At 51.1% G+C, this 24733-nt stretch overlaps 1 protein-coding gene across 7 annotated transcripts in view; it reads left to right on the top strand.

Annotated features, from left to right (window-relative positions):
• CHD2 (chromodomain helicase DNA binding protein 2) overlaps positions 1 to 24733 on the top strand; it is a 115900-nt gene that overhangs the window by 53300 nt on the left and 37867 nt on the right. For all 7 annotated transcript variants that reach the window (XM_058666599.1, XM_058666596.1, XM_058666597.1 and 4 more), the window contains 11 exons: positions 3247 to 3435; positions 5976 to 6138; positions 6427 to 6579; positions 9161 to 9232; positions 11808 to 11957; positions 12776 to 12924; positions 13618 to 13714; positions 14131 to 14223; positions 18212 to 18382; positions 19238 to 19413; positions 24562 to 24603. In XM_058666599.1, the coding sequence (XP_058522582.1) occupies positions 3247 to 3435; positions 5976 to 6138; positions 6427 to 6579; positions 9161 to 9232; positions 11808 to 11957; positions 12776 to 12924; positions 13618 to 13714; positions 14131 to 14223; positions 18212 to 18382; positions 19238 to 19413; positions 24562 to 24603 (1455 nt within the window). The remainder of the gene's footprint in view (positions 1 to 3246; positions 3436 to 5975; positions 6139 to 6426; positions 6580 to 9160; positions 9233 to 11807; positions 11958 to 12775; positions 12925 to 13617; positions 13715 to 14130; positions 14224 to 18211; positions 18383 to 19237; positions 19414 to 24561; positions 24604 to 24733) is intronic.

The raw sequence follows: 24733 nt of genomic DNA, 5'->3' as shown, positions 1-24733 counted from the left end.
GGTAGAGGCAGGACCCCGGGTGCTCAGAGGAGACTGGGGTGCAGGTGGAGGCAGGACCCCTGGCGCTCAGAGGAGACTGGGGTGCAGGTGGACGTGGGACCCCAGGTGCTCAGAGGAGACTGGGGTGCTCAGAGGAGACTAGGGTGCAGGTGGAGGCAGGACCCCGGGTGCTCAGAGGAGGCTGGGGTGCAGGTGGACGTGGGACCCCGGGGCTCTCAGAGGAGGCTGGGGTGCAGGTGGAGGCAGGACCCCGGGGCGCTCAGAGGAGGCAGTGTGCTAGGCGACACCTTCGCTGCACCTCATGCCTGTCCTGCGAGGGTTCTAGTCCCTTCCTCCCTCCCTCCTTTTTTTTTTTTCTAAGAATTACTTATTTTTATTGCAAAGTCAGATATACAGAGAGGAGCAGAGACAGAGTGGAAGAGCTTCTGTCCAGTGATTCACTCCCCAAGTGGCTGCAACTGCTCGAGCTGAGGCAAACTGAAGGCAGGAGCCTCTCCTGGGTCCCCCATGCGGGTGCAGGGTCCCAAGGCTCTGGGCCGTCCTCGGCTACTTTCCCAGGCCACAGGCAGAGAGCTGGATGGGAAGCGGGCTGCCGGGATTAGGACTGGCACCCATATGTGTTTAAGGTCAGGACTTTAGCTACTAGGCTACCATGCTGGGTTCTACCCTCCATTCTTTCATTTCTCTCTTTTCTTTTTCTTCTTTTTTTGGGCATCTGTTATATCAGGATCATACAATGAATTGGAAAATATTCCTTCTCTATTTTCTGGGTTTGTGTAAGTTTTTCACTTTTTAAAATATTTGATAGCAACTACCTATGTAGCAGTGTCGTTTTTCACTTTGTGGAAATTTAAAAAATATTATTCAGGTTTTCTCTGTTATCTGTGGGCGTTTGGTGTGCAGTTGAGATGCTGCTTGGGACACCTAGGCCTTTCTGCGATGTGCCTGGATTCAGGGTTAGTCTTCCCTGATTCCTGCTCAAGGTCTCATGCGCCCTGGAGGCACGAGGGGCCAGCTGGAGTGGCTGCCTTGCTGTTCGTTGGGGAGACCGGTCCTCGCCCTCCCTAGCCCCAGCCGCTGCTTCTCTCTGTGTCTTTCTGACTTTTAGATAAAGAAATAGAATTTTAGAAATTTTTGACTCAGGTTTGCAGATTTGTGTATTTCTAGGAGTTTGGCCATTTTGCTGATCCTAGTTCGTTAGTATTTCTTCATAACCCTTTTTTTTTTAAAGATTTATTTATTTTATTACAAAGTCAGATATACAGAGAGGAGGAGAGACAGAGAGGAAGATCTTCCGTCCGATGATTCACTCCCCAAGTGAGCTGCAACGGGCCGGTGCGCGCCGATCCAAAGCCAGGAACCAGGAACCTCTTCCGGGTCTCCCATGCGGGTGCAGGGTCCCAATGCATTGGGCCGTCCTCAACTGCTTTCCCAGGCCACAAGCAGGGAGCTGGATGGGAAGTGGAGCAGCCGGGATTAGAACCGGCGCGCTCAAGGCGAGGACTTTAGCCGCTAGGCCACGCTGCCGGGCCCTCTTCATAACCCTTTTAATTTGTGAAACTGAATAGTGTTCCATATGAATGTGTTATCTTCCGTGCCCGCCCTGGCCGGGCCTTCTACTGTCTTGCGGATGTTTTCAAAGGAATTTACGACTTCACTGTCTTTTTTCCCCTATTTTTGTTTATAGTCCCATCTTCAGTATTTTCAAATTTAATATCCTTTTTTCTTAGATGACAGCTTATGTGATTGCTTTAAGACAGTTAGTTTAGGTGTTTAAAGTGGGAGTGTGTCTGTGGACTGTTTCTGCTGCATGTTGTTTATCCGGTTTCGTCTGTAGCCGTTGTGTTGTGTGGTGTTTAAGATCTGTTCCTGTTTCCTTGGGAAGCAGAGTGTCGGGGAGAGAAGGAGAGTTGTCCTTGCTGCTTGTCTCCCGTGGGTGCAGGGCTCCTCTGCGCTCCCAGTCGGGGAGCTGCAGGGCTCTGGGCCTTCGATGCCGTCAGCTGGTGTCTCGGGCGGTGGCTCGGCCACTGTGACTCGGCACTCGTGCCGCAGTTTCAGCGACATTCTAGCTTCTCGTGTGGTTTCTCTGGGCCTACTGAAATTGTGTATATTTTCAGATATTTAGGGTTTTTGCAGATGGTTTGTACTTCAGTTTGGCCCAGGTTCTTGAGTCACTGCTCTCCACACGGAGACAGCTCTGCTCTGGCCCAGCTCTCCACACGGAGACAGCTCTGCTCTGGGCCAGCTCTCCACACGGAGACAGCTCTGCTCTGGCCCAGCTCTCCACACGGAGACAGCTCTGCTCTGGGCCAGCTCTCCACACGGAGACAGCTCTGCTCTGGCCCAGCTCTGACAGTTGGTGCCATTTGGGGAGTGAACCAACACAAAAGTTCTCTCTGTTTTTCAAATAAAGATAAATAAACAAACTTTCAACATTGAGTGAGAAGATGTGTTTGCAGCTGCTGATTTACTGCCCAAACACTACGTGACTGGAGTTGGGCCAGTGCTAGAGCCAAGAGCTGGGAAACTCAGAGCAGGGCTCCGCCGGGGCCAGAGTGCACGTCTGAGCCCGGGTCTGGCCCGCCAGGCCACGTGGTGTAAGTGGCCTCAGCAGAGAAGAGCCGTTGGTGTCAGAGAGAGACTGTGCCCTTCTGGATCACTCCTGAGGCGGGCTCAGTGGAGCACTCGTAGCTGCATTAGCATTTATACAAAACATACATAGCTGGGGGTTGTAGGTTGGCTCATTCTGAGTGACAAGTTCTAATTTGTTAGTAAAATTTGTAACCCCATGTTTTGTTAGCATTGAGTCTGAAGTCTCATTGACTGTCATTCATGAAACTTTGAAGATGATTGATGGTTATATCTTGAACGTTTCCTTTTGAGCGGTGATAGTGGTAATAATACTGTCCTCAGTTCTTTGTATCTCTGAGTTTTAGCAGCTTTCTTAGAGGTTTCTGCATAACATTGTATGAATTATTTATATATTACAGTATGGTATGTTGAGATTTTATGTAAGCACTAGATCCTATGTGAAAAGTTAGAAACCTGTTATTTAGTATATAAATTGATGAAGTCCGTTCAGTTGGTTTTCTGTTTTTTTTCCCTACCCAAGAGTTAGTGTTGAATTTTATTTTGTTGTTGGACGGGTTGACTTTATTTTACAAGCTTTGTTCCCTTAGAAAAGAAATTTTACTTGTAAAAGCACTCTCTTGGGTCCCACTAAGTAGCACTGCTCTTTCTGCCTAGGTTTGAGTTCTGGGAGGATTTTGAAGAGGAGCACGGGAGAGGCAGAGACAATGGCTACCAGAGTCTGCACAAGGTGCTGGAGCCCTTCCTGCTGCGCAGGGTCAAGAAGGACGTGGAGAAGTCGCTGCCCGCCAAGGTGGAGCAGATCCTGCGCGTGGAGATGTCGGCCCTGCAGAAGCAGTACTACAAGTGGGTGCCCCACTCGACAGACTCTTCTTTTTCTTTCTTTCTTTTCGAGGTGAATTGATTTATTTGAACAGCAGTGCTACACACAGAGAGAGTGATAGAATGCCAGGGAGGGTTTCTCTGCCTGCTGGTTCACTCCCCAGGTAGCTGCAACTACTGAGGCAAGGCTGATCTGAAGGGAGTAGCCAGGCACCTCTTCTGGGTCTCTCACGTGGGTGCTGGGCCCCAAGGACTTGTTCCATCCAGGATTGCTTTCCCAGGCCGTAAGCAGGCAGCTGGATAGGAAGTGGAGCAGCCGGGACACAAACTGGTGCTCATATGGGGTGCTGGTGCTTGAAGGTGGACGCTTAGCCTGTTGAGCCACGGTACCCCCAAGGATTAAAAGCATTTTAAAACCTTGGGAATTGGTGTCGGTGCTGCTTGGAATGCCTGCAGCCCCTGGTGGAGTGCCTGGGCTCCTGTCCCTGCTCCGCTTCCATATAGACCCCTACTAATGCACTAATGGGGACATCATGTGGGAAACCCAGATGGCTTCTGCTGGAACTAGCCCCACTGTTGTTGGCATTTGGGGGTGAACCCAGAGGTGGACGATCTTGCAGTTTCTTTCTCTGTAATTTTCCCTTTTTAAAATATAAGTTATAAAAATAATAAAAATTGTACCTCATTTTCTTGCTTATTCATTAACTTAATCAGTGCCGTGTCACTGCTGTGCTTTTACAGAACATTTACATTGTGTCAGTAAAATAGAAAGGATTTAAGGTTGTAGTGGTGGCTGCATGTGGGATTTATGCGAATCAGAGACCCTTTTGCACGGGCACAGGGGCATCCGGCAGCGGGACAGCTGTGCTGCGGGGCTTTCACTGACCTCACTGCGCTCTCGGGCAGAAGCCTCTGCACTGTTCTGACGTTGTTCATTCTCAGACAACATCTTGGAAAAGCAGTGTCAGTGCTAACGGGTTATGATTATTCAGTAATATTTATTTATTTTACTTGAGAGAGAATCAGAAAAAGTATGTTCTGTGTGCTGGCTCATTTCCCGATTGGCAGCAGTAGCCGGTGCTGCGTCAGAGCCAAGCTGCGAGCCAGGAGCGTTTCACTGGGAGAAGGGGCCAAAGCCATAGGCATCCCCCATGAATGGGCAGCGGAGCAGTTATGACTCCAGAACTGGCACCCTGGTGGGTGCTGGTGCCACAGGCAGATGATTCACTTGCTGTGCCCCGTGCCACCCCCAGAACCACACTGTTTAGTGGAATTTCTTTTGCTTTTTTTAGGGTAAATCTCACTAAAGATGGTTAGTCTTCTGTAGATTTGGACCATTGTGTATATAAAAGTTCATATATTTTGTTTTAATATTGTTTTGTTGTAATTGCATTCCTTACTTTTGGTGATTAAAATAGTTTTTTAAGAATTCCAACAGACAAAGCTGCCAAGCCTAGTGTGTTCTCTGAAATGCCACTTCTGCCCCCATTCCTTCCAGTCTGGTCTCTCTCTCCCTTTGGGCACCGTTTCTCACATCTCAGTGTTCATCCTTTCCTCATGTTTTAGCTTTGGCGTGTGAGCTAGTGCTTTCTGACTGGTAGCTCAGTAGGGGATTGTGTCGAGTCGGACCTGCCTTCGTTCAGTTCTCTGCGTGCCTGAGCGGTGCCGTGTGCCCAGAGCGCCTCTGCGTGCCTGAGCGGTGCCGTGTGCCCAGAGCGCCTCTGCGTGCCTGAGCGGTGCCGTGTGCCCAGAGCGCCTCTGCGTGCCTGAGCGGTGCCGTGTGCCCAGAGCGCCTCTGCGTGCCTGAGCGGTGCCGTGTGCCCAGAGCGCCTCGCAGCGGTGTGTGCACTTCTGCTGTCAGCGGCCTGCTGCGCTGTCCTCTGTAGAGCCGCTTTCCTGGGTTAGCATTTGCATTGCTTCCTGAATTGTGCTACAGTGACACTTCACATACATCCCTAGGAGGGCAGTGCTGGGAGAAGAGAGAGCTTTCAGTACTCCTTGCCATGTTACAGTTAAAGGCTGATGCTGGAATGTGCGTGGACATCTATATATGACCTGTCCCCTTGTTCTCAACTTTGATGTGCTAAAAGCTACATATGGTTATATAATTTCTATCTTTACTGCTATAGCTTAATTTATTTACTCTTTTGCTGCTTGACAGTTGATTTCCCATTTTATATTGTAGTGTTGTTTCAGTGAGTATTCTTGTTTTCCATATATGGATATATGCAACCACACTTAAGTATGTATCTGTGAGTTTATCTCAGTATATGAATACATGTAAGTATGTGTACGTGTGTGTGTGTGTGTGTGTGTGTGTGAAGGATGGAGTGCGGGGAGAGTCGGGCAGAATTGTTTTCTTCTCATGTCTCCGTTTTCAGTGCGGTTGAAACACCTGTATGTGAGGGCTCACGGTGGCAGAAGGTGCAGATTACAAACCTTTCCCTCATCTTCGCTGCTTGAGCTCCTTTTGTTTGTTTCTTTTCGGTAGTACTTCATTTTCTTCAGGGTTTGGGAGGTCTGATTTGTTTATGAGCCTCACACATTGTTGTTTGGACTTGCAGGTGGATTCTCACCCGGAACTACAAGGCTCTGGCCAAGGGCACACGGGGCAGCACGTCGGGGTTCCTTAACATTGTGATGGAGCTGAAGAAGTGCTGTAACCACTGTTACCTGATTAAGCCCCCTGAAGAGAGCGAGAGAGAAAACGGGCAGGAGCTGCTTCTGGTGTGTGCATAACCCGCTCGAAACCAGACACTTGGGACGCAGATGCTCCTTTTTCTCTTTGATAGCCCTTCAAGGAGTGTCAGATGCTTGAAAACCAGATGGGAAGAGTTACTTAGGGGGAAGTTTGCTGTCACAGAGACCAGGTTTAAAAGACCGTGTCAGCGATTTCAGGCTGGCCAGCCTTTACGGTTCCGAGATCGTGAAATTCAGTTACAAAATGTGAATTCTTAGAATTTCAGGGGGATGAGTGCTTGAGTATCATGATTGGAATGTCTTTTAAATCTTCAGTCCCTCATCAGGAGTAGCGGGAAGCTGATTTTGTTAGATAAACTGTTGACGAGACTTCGAGAACGTGGAAACAGAGTCCTTATCTTCTCTCAGATGGTGAGAATGTTGGATATCTTGGCAGAGTACCTGACCATTAAACACTATCCTTTCCAGGTAAGCTGGTTCCGTAACTGCCCCTCCGCCCGTTATTCGTCCTGTTCATGAAGTAGGAAAGTAAGCTTTCTTGTTTCAAATAATCGTGGTTAAGGTTCCGGAAGGCTCTTAGTTCTCCTTGGCGCCTGTAGGCTCTCAGGTGAGGATGGATGGCTTTTCGAGGATGGTGTCTTGCAAGTCTTTGGTAAAAATGTAGACCTGATTTCAGAAGAAAGAAACAGACAGAGTTGATCTTGTGCCCTTGTGACAGCTGAGCCTGGCTACCTGGTGGGCTGCACCCCTGTATTCCACAGCGCTCTGGGGGTGTGCCCTCCCTGGCAGGTCACTGCTGAGTCACTTCTGTTCTCATTTGTCTCGCTGGGGAAAAGAGGCTGTTCATGGAATTTTTCTGACTCTCAATCTATGGGAAACTTGACTTCTGATCTATTTGCCTCTGTTCTAGGGGTTATTCGTTTTAAAATGCTTTTGTTTTTGAGATTAACTTGAGGGGTGGACTGTTTGCCGGCTCTTGGCATTACTCTGCTGTTGAAGGAATGTGAAGGCAGTGGTTTGCCTGCTGAGAGGTGCAGCCTGCAGTGTCCCATTGTTGGTCTGAAAGGCATGGGTGGGCTTTTAACACCTGTCTGAGCACATGGCTTCATGCTGTACTGTTGGTAGGATGTTTCGGCCGGCTAGGCCAGTAACGTGGACACGGCGAAGGATCTGGGGATGAGGCACCGACTCGGAGACCAGAGATGGTGGAAGTCTCTCTCCAAGGCCTGCTTTTAGTGCCTCCTCTCTTGACCTTTCACCTAGCTCTTGTTTACGCTTTAGCCCACACCCTCATTAGCAGAATATTGGATACAGCTGAGTTCCATTAGACCAGGTGCTTTCAGCCCCAAGTCCATTCCCCGTAGTGCTCAGCTTAAGGAGTGTTAACCAACTCCTTAGCCCACAACAGTAGGACAAGTGTCTCTGCAGCTCTGCGCTTCCCTTTCCGGTGCTACATGAGATCAAGAGTGAGTCACTTGGCTTTCTTGGGACTCAAAAGTTCTGCAGGTTGTGGTGGTCAGCTTTCCCTTGCCTTGGTCCGACAGCAGAGGGGCCGGACACCCACCTCACGTGAGAACTGCTTTCTGAGGGGGTGCTGTGCTGAGCATTGCTCAAGGGTCACATTTACACCTCAGTGCCATGCACCTAGGACACATGCTGTTGACCTTGTAGTGCAGGCCTTCCTCTGCGCTCAGGGAGTTGTCAGCAATCAATGCAGTGTTTCTACCAGTGGGAACAAGACAAGCACAGCAGGAGGATTTTCTGTTTTGAACTGCAGCCTGTGACTTGCCAGCTGGAAATCTGTCTGACTTAGGACAGTGTGTAGAATTGAAGTGAGTGAGAAGCAAGCGGCTTTGCATGCATGGTGCACTTGGGTCCAGCTCAGGGACATGAGCCCTTCCACGGGCTTCCTGCGCCAGCTCAGGGACATGAGGCCCTCCACGGGCTTCCTGCGCCCAGCTCAGGGACATGAGGCCCTCCACGGGCTTCCTGCGCCAGCTCAGGGACATGAGGCCCTCCACGGGCTTCCTGCGCCAGCTCAGGGACATGCAGGCCCTTCCACGGGCTTCCTGCGCCAGCTCAGGGACATGAGGCCCTCCACGGGCTTCTTGCGCCCAGCTCAGGGACATGAGGCCCTCCACGGGCTTCCTGCGCCCAGCTCAGGGACATGAGGCCCTCCACGGGCTTCCTGCGCCCAGCTCAGGGACATGAGGCCCTCCATGGGCTTCCTGCGCCAGCTCAGGGACATGAGGCCCTTCCACGGGCTTCCTGCGCCAGCTCAGGGACATGAGGCCCTCCACGGGCTTCCTGCGCCCAGCTCATCTCTAGAGTCACATTTGCCGCTGTCATGAGGAGTTGGTGTTTCTGAGGGATGAAGTGTGCGAATGATTGGAGTGCTGAGAAGCGCTGAGGGTCTGCGGCCCACGCGGGGAGCAGTATCGGCATGTGTTTTCCGCAGCACGTGGCATGCTGTGGTTAGCCGTGACGTCGCTGGGACGTCGTCCTTTACCAAGGACTGGCATGTGCTCTAACGAAGAGCTGTTGGTCCTGCTCAGTGCCAGAGATTTCCTGCTTGCACACATGACTCTTTTGCTCGAGTGTAATTTTGGGAAGATCTGTTGGATATCATCAGTTTTTAACGTTTTTAGTAAGTTTTGCACAGTGTATTCCGAACACAGTGTTTTTAGTGTTTTGGTTTTGCTGCGATGCTGACGTTTCTGTTGCGTGGGCTGAGAGCTGTTTGTGGGGGCCAGTGAGCAGTGCTGCGTCCTGATTGCTGCTGAACCCACAGATGTTAGAAGCCAGTCTGTCTTGTAAGCATGGGTGGGCTTTTCATTGATTTCTAGGTCCCCACTAGCCATCCTGAGCTTTGCAGCGGCCTAGCAAGCCCTTGGGCTCTGAAGCGCTTGGCCAGGGTGTGTGAGGGAGAAAGTCAGGAGGGGATTCACTGAGCACTGCCCCCGAGAGCCCATGGCCGGTGCCTTGGGCTGTGCTGTGCAGGGTGCAGCGCCTGTTCCACTCACGATTTCCCTCGTGTGTGTCTTCACAGCGTCTGGATGGTTCTATCAAGGGAGAGATACGGAAGCAGGCGCTGGATCATTTCAACGCAGATGGATCTGAGGTGGGTCACGCGTGGCGTTCCTCTCGGCCCTTGGGCTCTGTGTCGTGGCAAAGGCTAGTTTGATGTGTTTTGTTGTAGGACAGGTTTGTAGTGCTTTTTTCCCGCCTTGGGAAGACAGGAGATCTGTTACTGAAGATGCCATGCTGTCTGCTGCTGTGGAGCCGCGCCCGTGCTGCCTTCCGCCCCCGACTTACTAGTCCCACGGGAGGTCTCTGGTGGCTCCCAGACACCAGAGCTCTTCTCACAGAAGAGCCAGAAGGTGTTAACTTTGACATGCATGCCTCAGCAGGGGCAGTAATCCCCGCAGTTCGGCGACTGAAGCCTGGGAAGCATTGGGCATGTGTGAGAGTTTTTCAGTTGCCTGGAGGCTGTGCCTCACTGAGTGCTCTACTTGGATTAGCTTTTGTCACACATTTTGGGGACGCATGGGACAGAGCTGCTCAGGATAGTTACGAAAGTTGAAGCACATGCCTGTTGAGGCTCGTTAAATTATCGGTAGTCTGGGAGTTTGAGAAGAGCTTTTGGGTCCGTAACAGTGTGATGTGTAGATGGGCAGGGCAGCCGTGGAGAGAGGCTGAGCTGGGCGTCTGGGAGAGTTTGTTCCTAGAGTCGTGTTGCTGTTTTTCCTGCAGATGGAGTCGCTTTGATGAGCGCTTTGCTGGCTCTGATGCCTGTGCTGCTTCCTGCAGGGTGCTGCCCCTCCCAGCCCCCAGCCCACGTTAGCGTCAGTCCGGCTGCTGTGGAGCCTCGGCTGTGCCTTGGCGGAAGTGCAGGAGCTGCAGCCCGCACCGGGAGCTTCCGCTCAGGCCCTGCAAGGCAGCCGCAGGCAGGGCTTGAGACTCGGTCATTGAGAGCAGGCTTGGGTTTTTGTTTTTTGTTTTTTGTTTTTTTTTCCAAGTTGATAAATTTGTGTGGCCACAAAGGATGTTACAAATAACCACATGGGCCTTGGCAGGACAAAGTTACCCTGCCTGTTTTTTGATGCTTAGGACAGTCTGTTCCAAACTCAGGCTCTGAATGATTAGGCGTAAGAGGAGCTGAATTGCTGAAAACAGCTCTGCACTCGCTGCCACTCTTCTTCCCCTTCTCAGGGATTCCTCAGCTCCCAGAGCAGTGTGATGCCAGCACCCAGCAGGTGTCAGCAGCCCTGGTCACGTGGGCTGGCGTGCAGCCAGCACCCAGCAGGTGTCAGCAGCTTCTGCTGTCTAGTGCTGGGGAGAGTTGATGTGCCCATCCGTGCCTGCCACTCCGTGCCTCCGGGGTAGCTGTACAGCTCTGTGTGTGTTTGCCTAGCAGGGATCTGAGGTGCTGGGGGCATGCGGGTTTTTGTCACTTTGTGTTCATATCATTAAAGATTTTTACAAAATGTTATTTTTTATTCATGCCTCTGTCATTATGTAGACATTTAATGGTTGGCTCTGGTTGGGAGAGTACAGGCACCTAGGCACGGTGTTGGCTACGTGTTTATAAGTCGCTGTCCAACAACGGTGTGTACTGATGCTCCCATCTTACCTTACCCTTTCCGCACGGAATTTCTCAAATGTTTGTCAGAGAGGAGTGTAAGTAATACACATTTATTTTGGATGAAGAGTGACACTGAAAAATTCTTTCTGTGGAGATACAGAAGCCGGATTTCATTGGATTTCTCGTGATCTCCTTCTGAACTGTCCGTGCGTGCCTTGGGCTTCTTTTCCGAGTGTGGGGCCGCTTGGTTCTCTTTCTGAGGCTTGTGGGCTCTGCCTGGGCGCATCTCTGGCCAGCACCTGGACAGGATTGTGAGGGTTCCTGCCGGGCGGTCTCCTCTGTGTTTCTGGCCTGGGGCTGTAGATTAGAACACGGAGACCTTGTCGTCTCCTGTGTCCTGTGGGTCTGTGTTAAATAGACCCGTTTGTTAAGGTGTCACCTTGGTCTTTGATTAGTAAGCGTTAGCTTTTGACATCAGATTCCCTGCAAGGGGAGCCTTCGGCTTCCGTGCTGCTGATGCCTTGCCTGCTGCCCACGTGATTCTGTGAGCTGTCATGACTTGTAACTTAGGTGTACCATGCCTGCCCAGTCTGTCTGCCTTGCTGTGGACACCAGAGGATGGCAGTGTCTGGGTGTGTGCCAGCTGATGGTCTGCTGTCCGCCGCTCCGCAGCTCTGCTCTGTGACCTGGGGCGAGCAGTTGGCTGTGCTCTCTGATGGCTGGCTGGCCAGCCGGACGGTGGACGGGCATTTACGGGGCGTGTCCCCCTCCCCTCACGGAAGTGGCCTCAGGGTCACCCCCTGTAGTGACCCTCAGGATGGCTACGTCTGAGTTTTTGGGGAGTCAGCTTCTTGTGGACTAATCTTAGAAGGGGGCAACAATAATTGGCTTCTCCTGCCTAATTCTGTTTTAGTCCTTGATCGCTGCACCGACTCTTCCTTCCTCTCAGTCGCATGAAAATTCCCTCTGCCATCAACTCCCCGACATTTTAGCCTCCGTAAAGTCCGTCCATCCTATCTCACTTTTCTTCACAGCTGCGGGGTTTGCAGGTGTCAGGGCCTACTGGGCTGAGAAGGCCCCTGCATAAAGCAGTGTGTTGCATTGTGTACAGGACTTCTGCTTCCTGCTCTCCACAAGGGCTGGCGGCCTGGGAATCAATTTGGCTTCTGCGGACACTGTCGTCATCTTTGATTCTGACTGGAATCCCCAGAACGACTTGCAGGCACAAGCCCGGGCGCACAGGATCGGTCAGAAGAAGCAGGTCAGAGGGAGAGGCTGCTGGGTGTGGCTTTGGGCAGCGTCCTGGGGGCTCTGCCTGCCACGTGCTGGCTGGTACAGAGCACAGGTCTCCTAGGAACTTGGGCTGTCCCCAGTGGGGTTCCCAGAGCTAGCATTCCTTCGCTCTGTTCTGAGCTGAGCGTGTTCCATAGTCTAGCGTTGCACACGCTGCTCTCTTTCTGTTTTACACGGTGCTGTTGGCTTTGGGCAGTGTTGAAGAACCACACATTTGTTTGTTTTAAGTGAATCTTAAAAGTCTGCTCCAGTCCTGGGTAACTTCACTCATTTTGTTTTGAGCTGAACAGTCCATTTCCATAACATTTCTGTCAAGGAAACATTTTGTAATTAAAGCAAGCCTGTAGAGGAGGGTGTTTGGCACACTGATGCGGGGCTTGTGCCCATCTGGAAGTGCCTGGGTGGGAGTTGTAGCCCTGCTTGCTCTCCCAGCCTCCTGCCCACTTGGGAGACCAGGTTGCATCCTTGGCTCCTGGCTTCAGTTTAGCCCATTCCTGCTACTGCAGGGGAGTGAGCGAATGCAGGGAGATCTCTGTCATTTGCATGAAATGAAAACAAGCAAAACTTTGGAATGGAAACAAGCTAGATCAGTACCTATAGACGCGTCTTTGGGGTTGTAAGCTGGTGCAGAGGCAAGTGTCTTGTGTGCCGATCTGCTCCTGGGGTTGGCGCAGTGGTCTGTGCCGTTGCCGGGGGTCTTGTTTCCTTTGCCCTCCTGGTTTTGACACAGGTAATGTTCTTTTTTGTGTTTCATGAAGCGTAAGCATAACTCTGCTTTCCTTGTAGGTGAACATTTACCGCTTAGTCACTAAGGGAACTGTGGAGGAAGAGATCATAGAACGGGCCAAGAAGAAGATGGTGTTGGACCACCTGGTGATCCAGCGCATGGACACCACCGGCCGCACGGTCCTGGAGAACAACTCCGGGAGGTCCAAGTGAGTGGTGGAGCCCAGGCGGGCAGCGTGAAATCAGGCTTTTGCTTTTTCTTTTCTTTTTTTTTTTTGTCATTTGATAGAAGCCATTTTTTTTAAACAGAATTCTCTGCCATAAACCTAAAGCCATTCATGACCTGGAAGATGCCAGGCCACAACTCAGAGGGTGGAGTTTCCTTGTCTTCCCCTGTCTTGTCTGTTGCCTGCTGGGCTCTCCTGTATCTGGCGTCCCCTGTGGGACCTGTGACACAGTGGGTGGTGTGGGTCTCGGGCTGGCATGGGGTCGGCTAGGCTTCCCAGCAGGAAGAACCCACCAATCTGAATTAGTGATTATCGTTTTTCTGTTAGTATCAGTATTTTTGTGGAGATTATTGTGGGTTTTTTTCTTGTTGACTCAGAAGGGAATGCAGCAGAGGCTCCATTGGGTCTAGCAGAACCCTGCTGCAGCTGCTTGCGGGGTCTCACGCAGGGTTGCATCTCAGAACTGGGGTGCAGGCTTCAGGTGGGTTCAGACTAGCCCATCCAGTATGGTGGGTTCTTTCTAAAAAGGAAGTGTTTGAGAGAGCTTTACTCTTTGAGAGGAATTCTTATTTTTGCCGGTTATTGGACCCTTTGTGAAGGGCGGGTATTCTAAACTGAACTCCTCAGAGTTGATTTGATGTTCTGGAGGCATTACAGCTGCGTCTGTCCCTGCAGCTCCAACCCTTTCAACAAAGAAGAGCTGACAGCCATTTTGAAGTTTGGAGCCGAGGATCTCTTCAAAGAACTGGAAGGGGAGGAGTCGGAGCCACAGGTATCCCCTAGCGGGGAGAGCAGGTTTCCCTGGACAGCTGCCCCGGGAGAGTCCAGGTTTTCCTGGGAGCAGATTCTGTCTGTCTGTGTTGGAGACTCCAGTAAACAGAGTCATTCCTGGAAGGGTATAGGTGGTGGTTTGCAACTCCGAGCTCCTAACTAACAGGAAGCAGTGAAGAAAGCATTTGAGGACTCAGTCCTGCCCCGTCCCCTTTTTTATTTCTTGTGCTTGCTGACTCGTCTCCCTGGCCTCACCTGGCCTGTCCTGTAGGCTGGGGAGCTGTGAGCATGCGCATGCTGGAGATGTGGGAAGCAGACTGCGTCACTTGCATGGATATTCCCAGCGAATTCTGGCGATGTTGGTGGTGGTTGTTTTTATTTTTATCAACCACATTTTTGTTGCTTTTCTTCTTTCAGGAAATGGACATAGATGAAATTTTACGCTTGGCTGAAACCAGAGAGAACGAAGTGTCAACGAGTGCCACAGATGAGCTGTTGTCACAGTTTAAGGTAGCTGGGCTGGTGGCAGTGCTTGGTGTGGTTAACTGCTGCGTGCGCTTTGCCTTTCACTTCATCCGTGCCGGTTTGTTCTCGCCTCTGCCTCTGAGACACAGTACGCTTGAGTGTAGTTCCAAAGCTGTGTCTGTCCGGGCCAGAGTCCATGCAAGAGTTGAGACTGTGCCCCGTGGGGACATGTGGGGGCATGTGGAGACATGGAGGATGTGTGGGGACGTGGGGGACCGTGGGGACATGTGGGCGACATGTGGGGACATGAGTAGAGACAGGGAGGACTGAGGCACAGAGAGCAGATGCGCGGCTAGAAGGCCCTGGCAGACTTGGTGTGGTTTCATGGTGCTGTAGAGGTTGTAAGGGGTCAGATTGTGCAAGGCTGAAAGAGATCAGCTCTAAGCAGAGAAACAGGGATAGGAGGAGACAGCTGTGAGTGTGTCCTCAGAAAGCTCGTTAATGAAGCCAGGAAGGGCAGGCCAGACCAGATCTAGAAAAGCCGCCGTGTGTATTTCTCAGTTGAAGAACGATCTTGGGAATAGGAAGACGTTAAAGGTTTTCAGGAAAGAAGGTGATTTGGTGGCTCAGTGCCCAGAAGAGACGGGTAAGGCAGCAGTGAGTAGTGCAGATAGAGGATCTGGCCCCAGAAAGAGGAGAAGCTCCCTCTCGGGAAGAGACAGATGAGAGATGGGAGAGGTGGGAGGCCGGCTGGGTTTTAATTCCCAGGAGAGTGAGTGAGTGGGAAGATCTGGGAGAGCCGTGTGCTGGGCCCTGCTGGCACATCAGCAGAATTCAGGCTGTGGAGTTTGCTGTGTAAGTGCGCAGTGTAGTGTGTTGGCGGGTCATAGGCAGAGAAATTGGATCTCTGGTCACCCCGCGGTGGGAGATGGACACGAGAGGCTGAGGACGGGCAGAGTGTCCGGCTGCAGTGGCTCCTCTGGCTCCCGGGACTGAAGAACATGCTGCAGGGGAAGCTTCGCTTTGGGTTGATTCTTGGCAGGGCAGGAAGGGGCAGCCAGTGAAAGGTCCGTCCTGATGGCAGCCTGGGCAGAAGACCTGTTGAAATGGGGGCTGGGGAAGGGGGAAGCAGCCTTCGTGTAATGAGCTTCAGGGGTGGAATTGTCTCAGCTGGAAGACGCCCGGAGAGGCAGGGTGGATCACAGAACTCTGGGATCAGAGTTCTGTTTGCCTTGGTAGGCCGACTGACAACAGATCTCCCTGCTGTGAAGGGTAGCAGTGCCACAGCAGGTGCTAGCCTGTCCAGCTTCTGTTGAGGGCTCTGCTGTTGAGAGGGGCTGCAGCCCCCTCCTGGGGTCCTCTAGGGAGGGCTGAACACTAGGGACCATCACTCCAGGGTTAGGGTTTCAGCAACGCCTTCTGACTACTGCTACCTTTTTTTTTTTTTTTTTTTTTGGACAATCTTTACATAGTTAATTAGGGCACAAAGGGTAAAGGGCTACAGGAAAGTGGGTAAGACTACTATTTCCACATTTTTTTTCTGTATCTGGTAAAGGGGGCGATAAAGGGAGAAGCCCCACCCAGCCTCCCACCCATCCCAAGTCCCTGATGTGGGGCATGCTGCTAGGGTCTTGCTCTAGTGGTTTTGATAGTTCAGCGGTTATGAGTTGCTACCAGTCTTGCCATTCCAAGCATGATGAGGTCACTGCAGAATCCACTGATTGACATAGTCCACCTTAGAGTCTCCATTTGCCTAGTTTTTCACTGCCAACATGTGGCTGGGGTAGTTGATTGATTAGTTCTGTCCTCTGTCGTGGTGCCAGGTGTCCTCTGCGGGTGCCGATATCCTCCATGCACACCTCATTGTGCTGTCCACTGCTCCGTCTGAGCCTCTGAGGAGGCTCGGTTCTGGCACTGCTACCTTCTGAAACACAGACTCTTCATCAACAGTGTCTTGGTCTGAATTATTTAGATCTAAACTTTTTATGTGTTATAAATTATCAAAAGTGGCCAACCCATTACTGGTTGGTTTTGCCTTCCTGAAGTGTTTTTGTCATTATGTTAGTGCAGCAGTTAGAGAGTATTTCACCTGGACGGAGTCTACATCTGTGCATTCCTTGGAGTCTTAATTCTGACGATTGTTTTCCCACCACCCCACCACCCCTGATGTAACACTTGGAAGCACAGCAGAGGAATTCTCAGCTAGAGGATTATGGGCTCCTTCAGCATTAGTACCAGGACTTGGGAACTGTTACTTCAAGCACTTTATGTAGGTGAGCTCCCTCAGCCCCTCGTCCTTGCCCTGTGCTGAAGTGTGGACCCTTGTCATGGTTTAAGGCCGAGCAGGCAGGCCCCCAGGGCTCACTGTTTAACAGCCACACCCACGTGGACCTGTGTTTGCTCCTTGCAAGGTGGCTAGGCCTCCTGAGTTGGCTCTGGCATCACGGTGCCACTGTCTTTGGGGAGGTCAGTCCCCAGGTGAACTGTAGCTGTTGTGGCGGCTTGGGGAGTGAACCAGTAGATGGAAGATCTGTCCCCATCTCTCTCTAGAATTCTGACTTTTTTTTCTTTCCTTAGTGTTGTTTACATAGTTGAGAGGGTACATGCCCATGTAGGTCTCTGATTAGGGTGGGAGGTTAAGGTACAAGGGAAGGTGGGTAGGACAGGTATTTCCGTTTTTTCCTTGTATGTCTGGAGGGGAGGAGGGGGATGGACCTGCTGCTTGCTGTCAGGCCTGTCAGCACCTGGGGATGAAGGACGGTCTAGCTTGTTAGCTTCAAATGAGTTTGAACATTGGAACCTCTCAATGCTCATTTATAATTGCCTATTTTTTTTTAAGATGTGTTTATTTGGGCCTGGTGTGGTGACCTAGTGGCTAAAGTCCTCGCCTTGGACTCGCCGGGATCCCACATGGGTGCCGGTTTGTGTTCTAACAGCCGCACTTCCCATCCAGCTCCCAGCTCGTGGCCTGGGAAAGCAGTCGAGGATGGCCCAAAGCCTTGGGACCCTGCACCCATGTGGGGGACCCAGGAGAGGCTCCTGGCTTCGGATGGGCTCAGCTCCAGCTATTGCAGCCACTTGGGGAGTGAATCACTGGACAGAAGATCTTCCTCTCTGTCTCTGTTCCTCTCTGTATATCTGACTTTGCAATAAAAATAAATAAATCTTAAAAAGGAAATTTATTTATTTGAAAGAACTCTTCCATCATCTGGTTCATGCCCAAATGGCTGCAGCAGCCGGGGCTGGGCCAGGCTGAAGTGAGGTGTCCCAAGTGTGCAGCTGGAACCCAGTACTGCTTGCATTGTCATGTCTTGCCTTCCCCAGCTAATCAGCAGAAGGCTGAATGGCAAGCCTAGCAGCCTGGGCTTGAGCCAGGCCCCGGGATTTGGGATCCTGCTCCTCTTGTGAGGCCCAGTGCCTGCCCTGTCCACAGAGGTACGGATGTGAGACGGTGTTCTGCCCAAATACCTACTGTGTGTACAGACAGGTATCAGTAGTAAGTGAAATTTAATGGGAAATAGAATATTCTTTAAGGTTTGTTTGAATCTTTTCCTTTTATGTTTTCATTTTAATTCCTGAGACTATGATGTAATTTGGAGCCTAACTTGTTGAAAACAAATGAGACATTCTGTTGGTCGGATGACAGTAGTCCTTGAGTTACATAGATTGTCTCAAGTGGATGCTGTTTAGTAACAATTACAGAAATGCAAACTGTTCATGGCTTATTACTAGATGTTTAATATTTTATAACCTAAATGAAGTAAAATTTCCTGTTATTATTTATTAGCACTTATTTAGGAACAATTTAGATTAAATAAGTCTTTCATGAAACTCTTAGTTTGCCTCTGGTTCTGACTGACTTGAGGATTGTCAGTTTGATTTTGGGTGGGATAAAGGCAAGTTAAGTGGAAACGTGCGTCCCCGACTGCCAGCATCCCAGGACTCCTGCTTGCTATGTTTGCCTCAGGTAACAACGCTGGGTGTTGGGGTTTGGAAGTAGCAGCCTGACAGAGGACGGTTCGCTTGTTTTCAGGTTGCCAACTTTGCAACAATGGAAGAGGAAGAGGAGCTGGAGGAGCGACCTCACAGGGACTGGGATGAGATCATCCCTGAGGAGCAGAGGAGGAAGGTCGAAGAGGAGGAGCGGCAGAAGGAGCTGGAGGAGATCTACATGCTACCACGCATTCGGAGTTCCACCAAGAAGGTGACCTGGCGTGGTGGGGTCAGGGAAGCCCTTAAGCTGAAGAGCTGGGGTTGGGCTGGGGCCGGGGGCCTGGCAGAGCCCTGATAGGGTTCCATGTGGCCACCAAGGCTTTCAGAGCAGCTGGGTGCATGGAGGAAGGTGGGGCTGGGCTGTGCCTGCAGGAGTAACTGGGTGCAGTGGGGGTGAGGAAGGTGGGGCTGGGCTGTGCCTGCAGGACGGGTCAGCTCTGTGTGCCGAGGCTCTGACCCAGGTTGGCGTATTTTGCTTTGGAGATCAGAACCAGGAGTCCTCACGGTGTGGTGTAATTGTGGCTGCCTTTGTTTTTCGGAGTGGAATCTCTTTTTGTATTTAAATGTTTAAGGCTCTTGATACAAATGTTGAGTATAAGATTATTTAACCATGAACAAGAAACATATTCAGGCTCCACAGCTTCTAAGCCACCGTCACAGCCACTTGTGAACTGATTTCATGGCAACATTTTTATAGGGAGAACGGATTCAGTCCCTCTTTGTTGGAGGTATTTGCCCAAGATCACATGAATCAGGATTAGGTTATACTAGCTGTCATTTAGTGAGCCTGCAACTGTGTGCCAGGCCTGCATCTCGGCCTGATCTTCGTAAAGCCTGTGTTCTCGGCCCTTTGAGGATGTAGAGGCCCAAAGGCCAAAGGACACAAACAGGAGCCTACTTTACATGGAGTGTGATAACAATGTCTGGCTGTTTTTAATTCAGTCCAGTGTCTCTGAGGTTTTCCTTCCTCCCATGACATCTGCCTCTGTGAGTTCCAGGAAGGTTGATGTTCTGAGCGCTGGCGGGTTCTTTCTTCACAGTGTGACGTCGCTGTGCCCTCTTTCAGGCTCAGACGAATGACAGTGACTCCGACACCGAGTCCAAGAGGCAGGCCCAGAGGTCCTCTGCTTCCGAGAGCGAGACGGACGACTCCGATGATGACAAGAAGCCCAAGCGCAGAGGCCGCCCCCGCAGTGTGCGCAAGGACCTGGTGGAGGGGTTCACGGACGCAGAGATCCGCAGGTCCGTGGGGCTGGTGCAGGGCTGCGGGAGGCCGCTGTGCTGGAGCAGGCCGGAGCAGGCCGGAGCTGCCCGGCTCTGGCCGGCCGGCAGGGAGGCGCCTCTGCGGGCTTTTCTTTCGGGATCCTTCTCTGGTCTCTTGCGTGTCCACTCCATTCTTGGGTGATTCACAACAAAGTCGAGCCGAGGGGAAGAGAATAGAAACGGAAGTATAAATACAAGGAGCAGAAATAATGTGTGTAAGGCTTCCTCACGTGCCCCCTGCTCGCTCTGTGCCCCCAATGCCAGCTCGCGGCTCATGCGTGTCAGGCCTAAGACTGCAGCTGTGCTCCCCTTGTTTTCTAGAAGGATCTACAGCCTGGTTGGTCAGCTTGCTCTCTCCTACCTGGACTACATTTAGGCTTTCCCTGTGTCAGGAGCTACTCCACACTGGTGGGTGTTGGTTCACGTCTGTCTGCCCTCTAAAACGGAGATCCCAAGTTGCTGCGTCCAAGTCTTTCTGTTTCCATGTGATTTTTTTAAACCCTTAAGAAAACCGGAAATTATGGAGATAGTGAACTGTATGGCCTAATCTGTGTTACATTAGGTAATATCCAAAGCTGTGACGTTTGTTTCCACATAAATGTTACGCCTGTTTTTTAATATTAGAGAACACAGGAGAGACTGTAAAAGCCCTCCTGGCTTTCTTGACTGCTCAGTAGTGCTGTGTCACTCTTGCTCACTGCCCCAACGCAGTGTTTCTGCTGCTCTTGGGGAGTGTGCTCTGTGGACAGCTGTTAGGGGTAGTGTCCTGCTTCCTTCAACTGGACTTTGAGTTTAGTTGTTGGGTGTGTTATTGAAAACGGAGCATGATATCTGTTGTCACCTTGCTGTCTCCTCTTTGGCCAGGGTAAGGTTTGCCGACCACCAGGGAAAGACAAAAGCCTCGGCCATCTGTTGACTAGAGGCCTTTATTGTGGGGGGAGTCCATTCCTGCAACGGATAGGCAGAGAGAAAGCTGAAGCCTGGGGAGGAAAAGGTACACCAAGAAGCGTGCAGGAGGCTCACACCCCTGCTGGCAGGGACACGGGAGCCGCTGGCGCTCCTGTCCTTATCAGCAGAGGACATGCATCATTGGTCCGCCAGGACTCCATGGCTCTGCACTGCCTTTGCACTGTCTCTTCTGGTGACAGGTCCTACTGGACGCAAACTCCACCCACTTCCGTAGCCGTGGGGTCCAGTTTTATCCTGGTGGGGCTGCTTGGTGGGCTGGCCCTTCAGCCAGTGTGTCCACTGTAGTGCCTCCCGTGCCTCCTGTCCTGTTGCCTGTTAATTTCCGCCCGTAGTGGCAGGTTTGCTATGATGTTTTAATTACCTTAAAGTTTCTTCAACTGTTTTAAAAGTTATTTTTTTGGTGGTAACAGTCCCTGGGGATTATAAGGAACTTTTAAAATTTAAAACCATGTCCTCTGGATTAATGCCAACCTAATTTCAGTGGTTACAATGAATTGCAAAGTTAGATATACAGAGAGGAGGAGAGACAGAGAGGAAAATCTTCCATCCATTGATTCGCTCCCTTAGTGGTCGCAACTGCTGGAGCTGAGCTGATCTACAGCCAGGAGCTTCTTACAGTCTCCCACGCAGGTGCAGGGTCCCAAGACTTTGGGCCATCTTCTGCTTTCCCAAGCCACAAGCAGGGAGCTGGATGGGAAGTGGGGCTGCTGGGATTAGAACCGGCACCCTTTTGGGATCCCGGTGTGTTCAAACAAAGCAAGGACTTGAGCCACTAGGCCACCATGCCAGGCCCCAGTGGATACATTTTTATCTAAAAAGTTTATACAAACTCTATGTCTTGTTTCTTTTTTGTGCTGTAGTCGTACAAGTTACAGCTTTACTTATTTTAGGCCTGCCCACACAGTTGATAATTACTGCTTTAAGTAGTTGTCTTTTAAAATCATTAGTGGGAAGAAAAGTGTTACAGTGAAAACCTGTGTCTGCTGACTCTTTTCCTGGCTCTGAGTGCCTTGGTTTCTTGGCGTGGCTTCTCCGTTCCTGTCCTTCCCTGTGGGAGGGAGCCTGGAGGACATCGCTGTGTGTTCCGTGCAGCAGGTGTCCAGGAACACAGCTGTGTTTTCTTTATTCGATCACATCTTAGTTTGTCTTCTATTTTTGAGGGGTTGTTTTCATTCTTCAAGACTTAAATTTGTGGATTTGAAGGTGGAGCATCACAAAGAGGGAGACAGAGAAAAGATCTTCCACCCACGTCACAGACTGCAGCAGCCAGGGCTCTGGCCAGGAGCGCCGTCTGGGTTTCCCACCTGGGTGGCAGAGGCCCAGACACTTGGGGCATCATCTGTAGCCTTCCAGAATGTGACTGCGAGGCTGGATCAGAAGTGGGGCAGCCAGGACTGGAGCTGGCACGTCAGTATGGCATGAAGGTCGTAGTAGCAGGTTAATCCATAACCCATGGTGTCATTCTTTGGTCATGGAGTTCCTGAGTTTCTGTGTGTGCTTTTAATAGCTCATTAGAAATTCTGTTTTGTAAGTGAAGTTATGGACTTCCTTGGGTAGTTTCTATTAACTTTTCCTTCCTAGGAGTGTATGATTTTTTGTTTAATGTTTGTGCTGCATAATCTTGGTTGTGAAAACCTGCCATTCTAGGTAATAGAGTGTGGTGACTCTGCAGGCAGGATTTCCGCACCGGCCAGTTTGTTGTGTTGGCTGCTTTTTGCTGGTTTGCTGACTCTGAGGCATACTCTGAAATGTGCTCATTGTAGTGCTGTGTGCAGGCTCTCCGTGTTGGCTTGGAGGGCTGCTCGTGCTGCCCAGAGCCAGCGTGTCTAGCCCACTCCGACTGGCTCGGGCTTCTCGCCCTGCTTTGGTGGGCAGTGGACTGTAGTGACAGGACCTTCAGTTCCTGTTGGAGTGGCTCTTGGGGTCCGTGAGGACTGAGCAGCTGGGTAGTCTCAGATGCTTCCTAGGCCTGGAGACAGACCTGCTTTTGGTGGCCTTCTGTGCTCCCCACAGCTCAGCAGAGCTTCCCACGGTGTCCTGGGGAGGTCTTTCCCCCAGATTTCCCTATTCAATGTTTGGTCAGCTGCTGGGCTCCCCAGTTGGTAACATTGCTGGAAGCAGCTCTGGTGTTGTATTCACTTGTTGCAAGCAGTGAACTGTGGGCAAGAGTGTTCACACAGGATGAAAAGACAGGCCTGCGAAGAGAGCTGCTTGGGCAGTGCAAGGTCAGAGAGTGCTGCTGGCTGGGGGCGGGGCCTGTGGGGGAGGGCGGGGCCTGTGGGGAGGGCGGGGCCTGTGGGGAGGTCTCTGCAGTGGCTGGGATGCTGGCTGCTGCTGCTCAAGGTTGTGCTGGAGCTGGGAACGGGGATAGGTCAGCTTAAGGTGGCATAGTGTGCCGTTCACCCTGAATTGGCATGTTCTCGAACAAATCAGTGCCTCAGAGATTACTGCAAGCCTTTGTTTGATTTCCACAACTCCATCAATACATGTTGGTGTTTTGGACTCCTTACTGTGCCGTTCTGGAAGTGCTTCTCCACAGGTGGGGCTGCCTCATGCGAGGCACAGAGCTGAGGCTGAGCCTCCAGGCTGCTGTTTCTCCTCCTCCCCTCCTGCCTTTCAAGATTGACTTTCTTTACTGGAAAGACGCAGTTAGAGAGTTGTTCCATCTGCTGATGGACTCCCCAGACGGCTGCACCGGCCAGGGCAGGGGCAGGCTGAAGCCAGAGCCAGGAGCGTCATTCCTGCCGCCCCCGTAGTTGCAGGTGCCCAGTGACTTGGGCTGCCTTCCCAGGAACTTGAGCAGGGAGGTGAATCAGAGTATAGCAGCCGGGACTCAAACTCACACCCTTATGGGTTGCACATGCCCAGCCCTCACATACCTGCTCTGCGCTATTTTTTGGAGGCACTGTGTTGTCTGATCTCTTTGTTTCATAAACCATATTGTAACAATTTGGCATTTGATGTTCTTGGTGTTGTGACATTGCAAGTTTCATTGAAAATGCTCGGGATGGGCCTGGCGCCGTGGCCTAGCGGCTCAGGTCCTCGCTTTGAACACGCCTGGATCCCATATGGGCACCGGTTCTAATCCCGGCAGCCCCTCTTCCCATCCAGCTCCCTGCTTGTGGCCTAGGAAAGCAATCGAGGACGGCCCAAAGCCTTGGGACCCTGCACCTGCGTGGGAGACCTGGAAAAGGCTCCTGGCTCCTGGCTTTGGATCAGGTTGGCTGTGGCCGTTGTGGTCACTTGGGGAGTGAGTTAACGAATGGAAGATCTTCCTCTCTGTCTCTCCTCCTCTCTGTATGTCTACCTTTCCAATAAAAATAAATAAATCTTAAAACAATAAAGAAAAAAGTGCTGGGATGAGTTGTGAGGACGAAGCGGGTGGCCTTTTGGACTTGGCAGGAGAGCTTGGATTTGTGGTTGGAGACAAAGTTGGGCAGGGGGATGAACAGTTTCCAAAAACTTGAGAAATTTACAATGATTTTTTCTGAATTCTGCCTTATTCCAAAAAGCATTTGAGTCTGAGATAGTCCAGATATTCTCGGGGCCGTGTGACTGACCAGAAGATAACACACAGCGCCGCACTCAGCAGACCGCGTGTCCACTGCGCGCGCTTCCAGAGCTCACCATGATGGAGCTCATTGCACTGAACACCTCACACACTTGTCAGGCAGAGAGGCCGAGTGTGCCCTTGAGCTGGGAGCTGCAGACGCATTCCCCGTGGGCTACACCTCATTCCGTCACCTGCTGCCTCTCGGCGGGCACTCAGCAGGAAGTAAGTGGGCAGGAGCCAGCGCTGGAGCCCGCGGGCTGGTGCGTGGGGTGCAGGGGTCTGCCCTGTGGCCCAGGGCCTGCACTCGGCTAGTGTGTGTCTGCCCGAGGCACTGTTCCATGTTCGGTTGCAAATCTGTTGAATCATTGAGCAATTTCTTGACGAGTCTCTTGGAACAAAGTTGGTCTTTAATTTGAATAGATCCTTAGCATTCATGATTTTAAACTGGATAATTTTTAAGACATTTAACATTTGTGGTGTTTGTAAGGAATTGGCCTAAACGTTTTTGCTAGTTTGCATGGCTCACAGTTTATCCCAGAGTATTTTTGCCTTAGCATAGCTATAAGGTGTCTTTTCTAATGTGATTTGTTTGGTCATATTTTCAGGTTTATCAAGGCTTACAAGAAGTTTGGTCTCCCTCTTGAACGGTAAGCTCAGTACCTGTCCGTACCCTTCTGTCTGTCACTTCCCATCTATAGTAGGTTCTTTTTTGGTCGTCTTTCCTTCTCAGTACTAACACTGGGAACACTTTTCTTTCTAGAAACATTTTTTCCAAAC

This window comes from Ochotona princeps, chromosome 6 (genome assembly GCF_030435755.1).
Source record: "Ochotona princeps isolate mOchPri1 chromosome 6, mOchPri1.hap1, whole genome shotgun sequence".
Taxonomy (NCBI): Eukaryota; Metazoa; Chordata; class Mammalia; order Lagomorpha; family Ochotonidae; genus Ochotona; species Ochotona princeps.
This window is presented reverse-complemented; position numbering and strand designations above follow the sequence as displayed.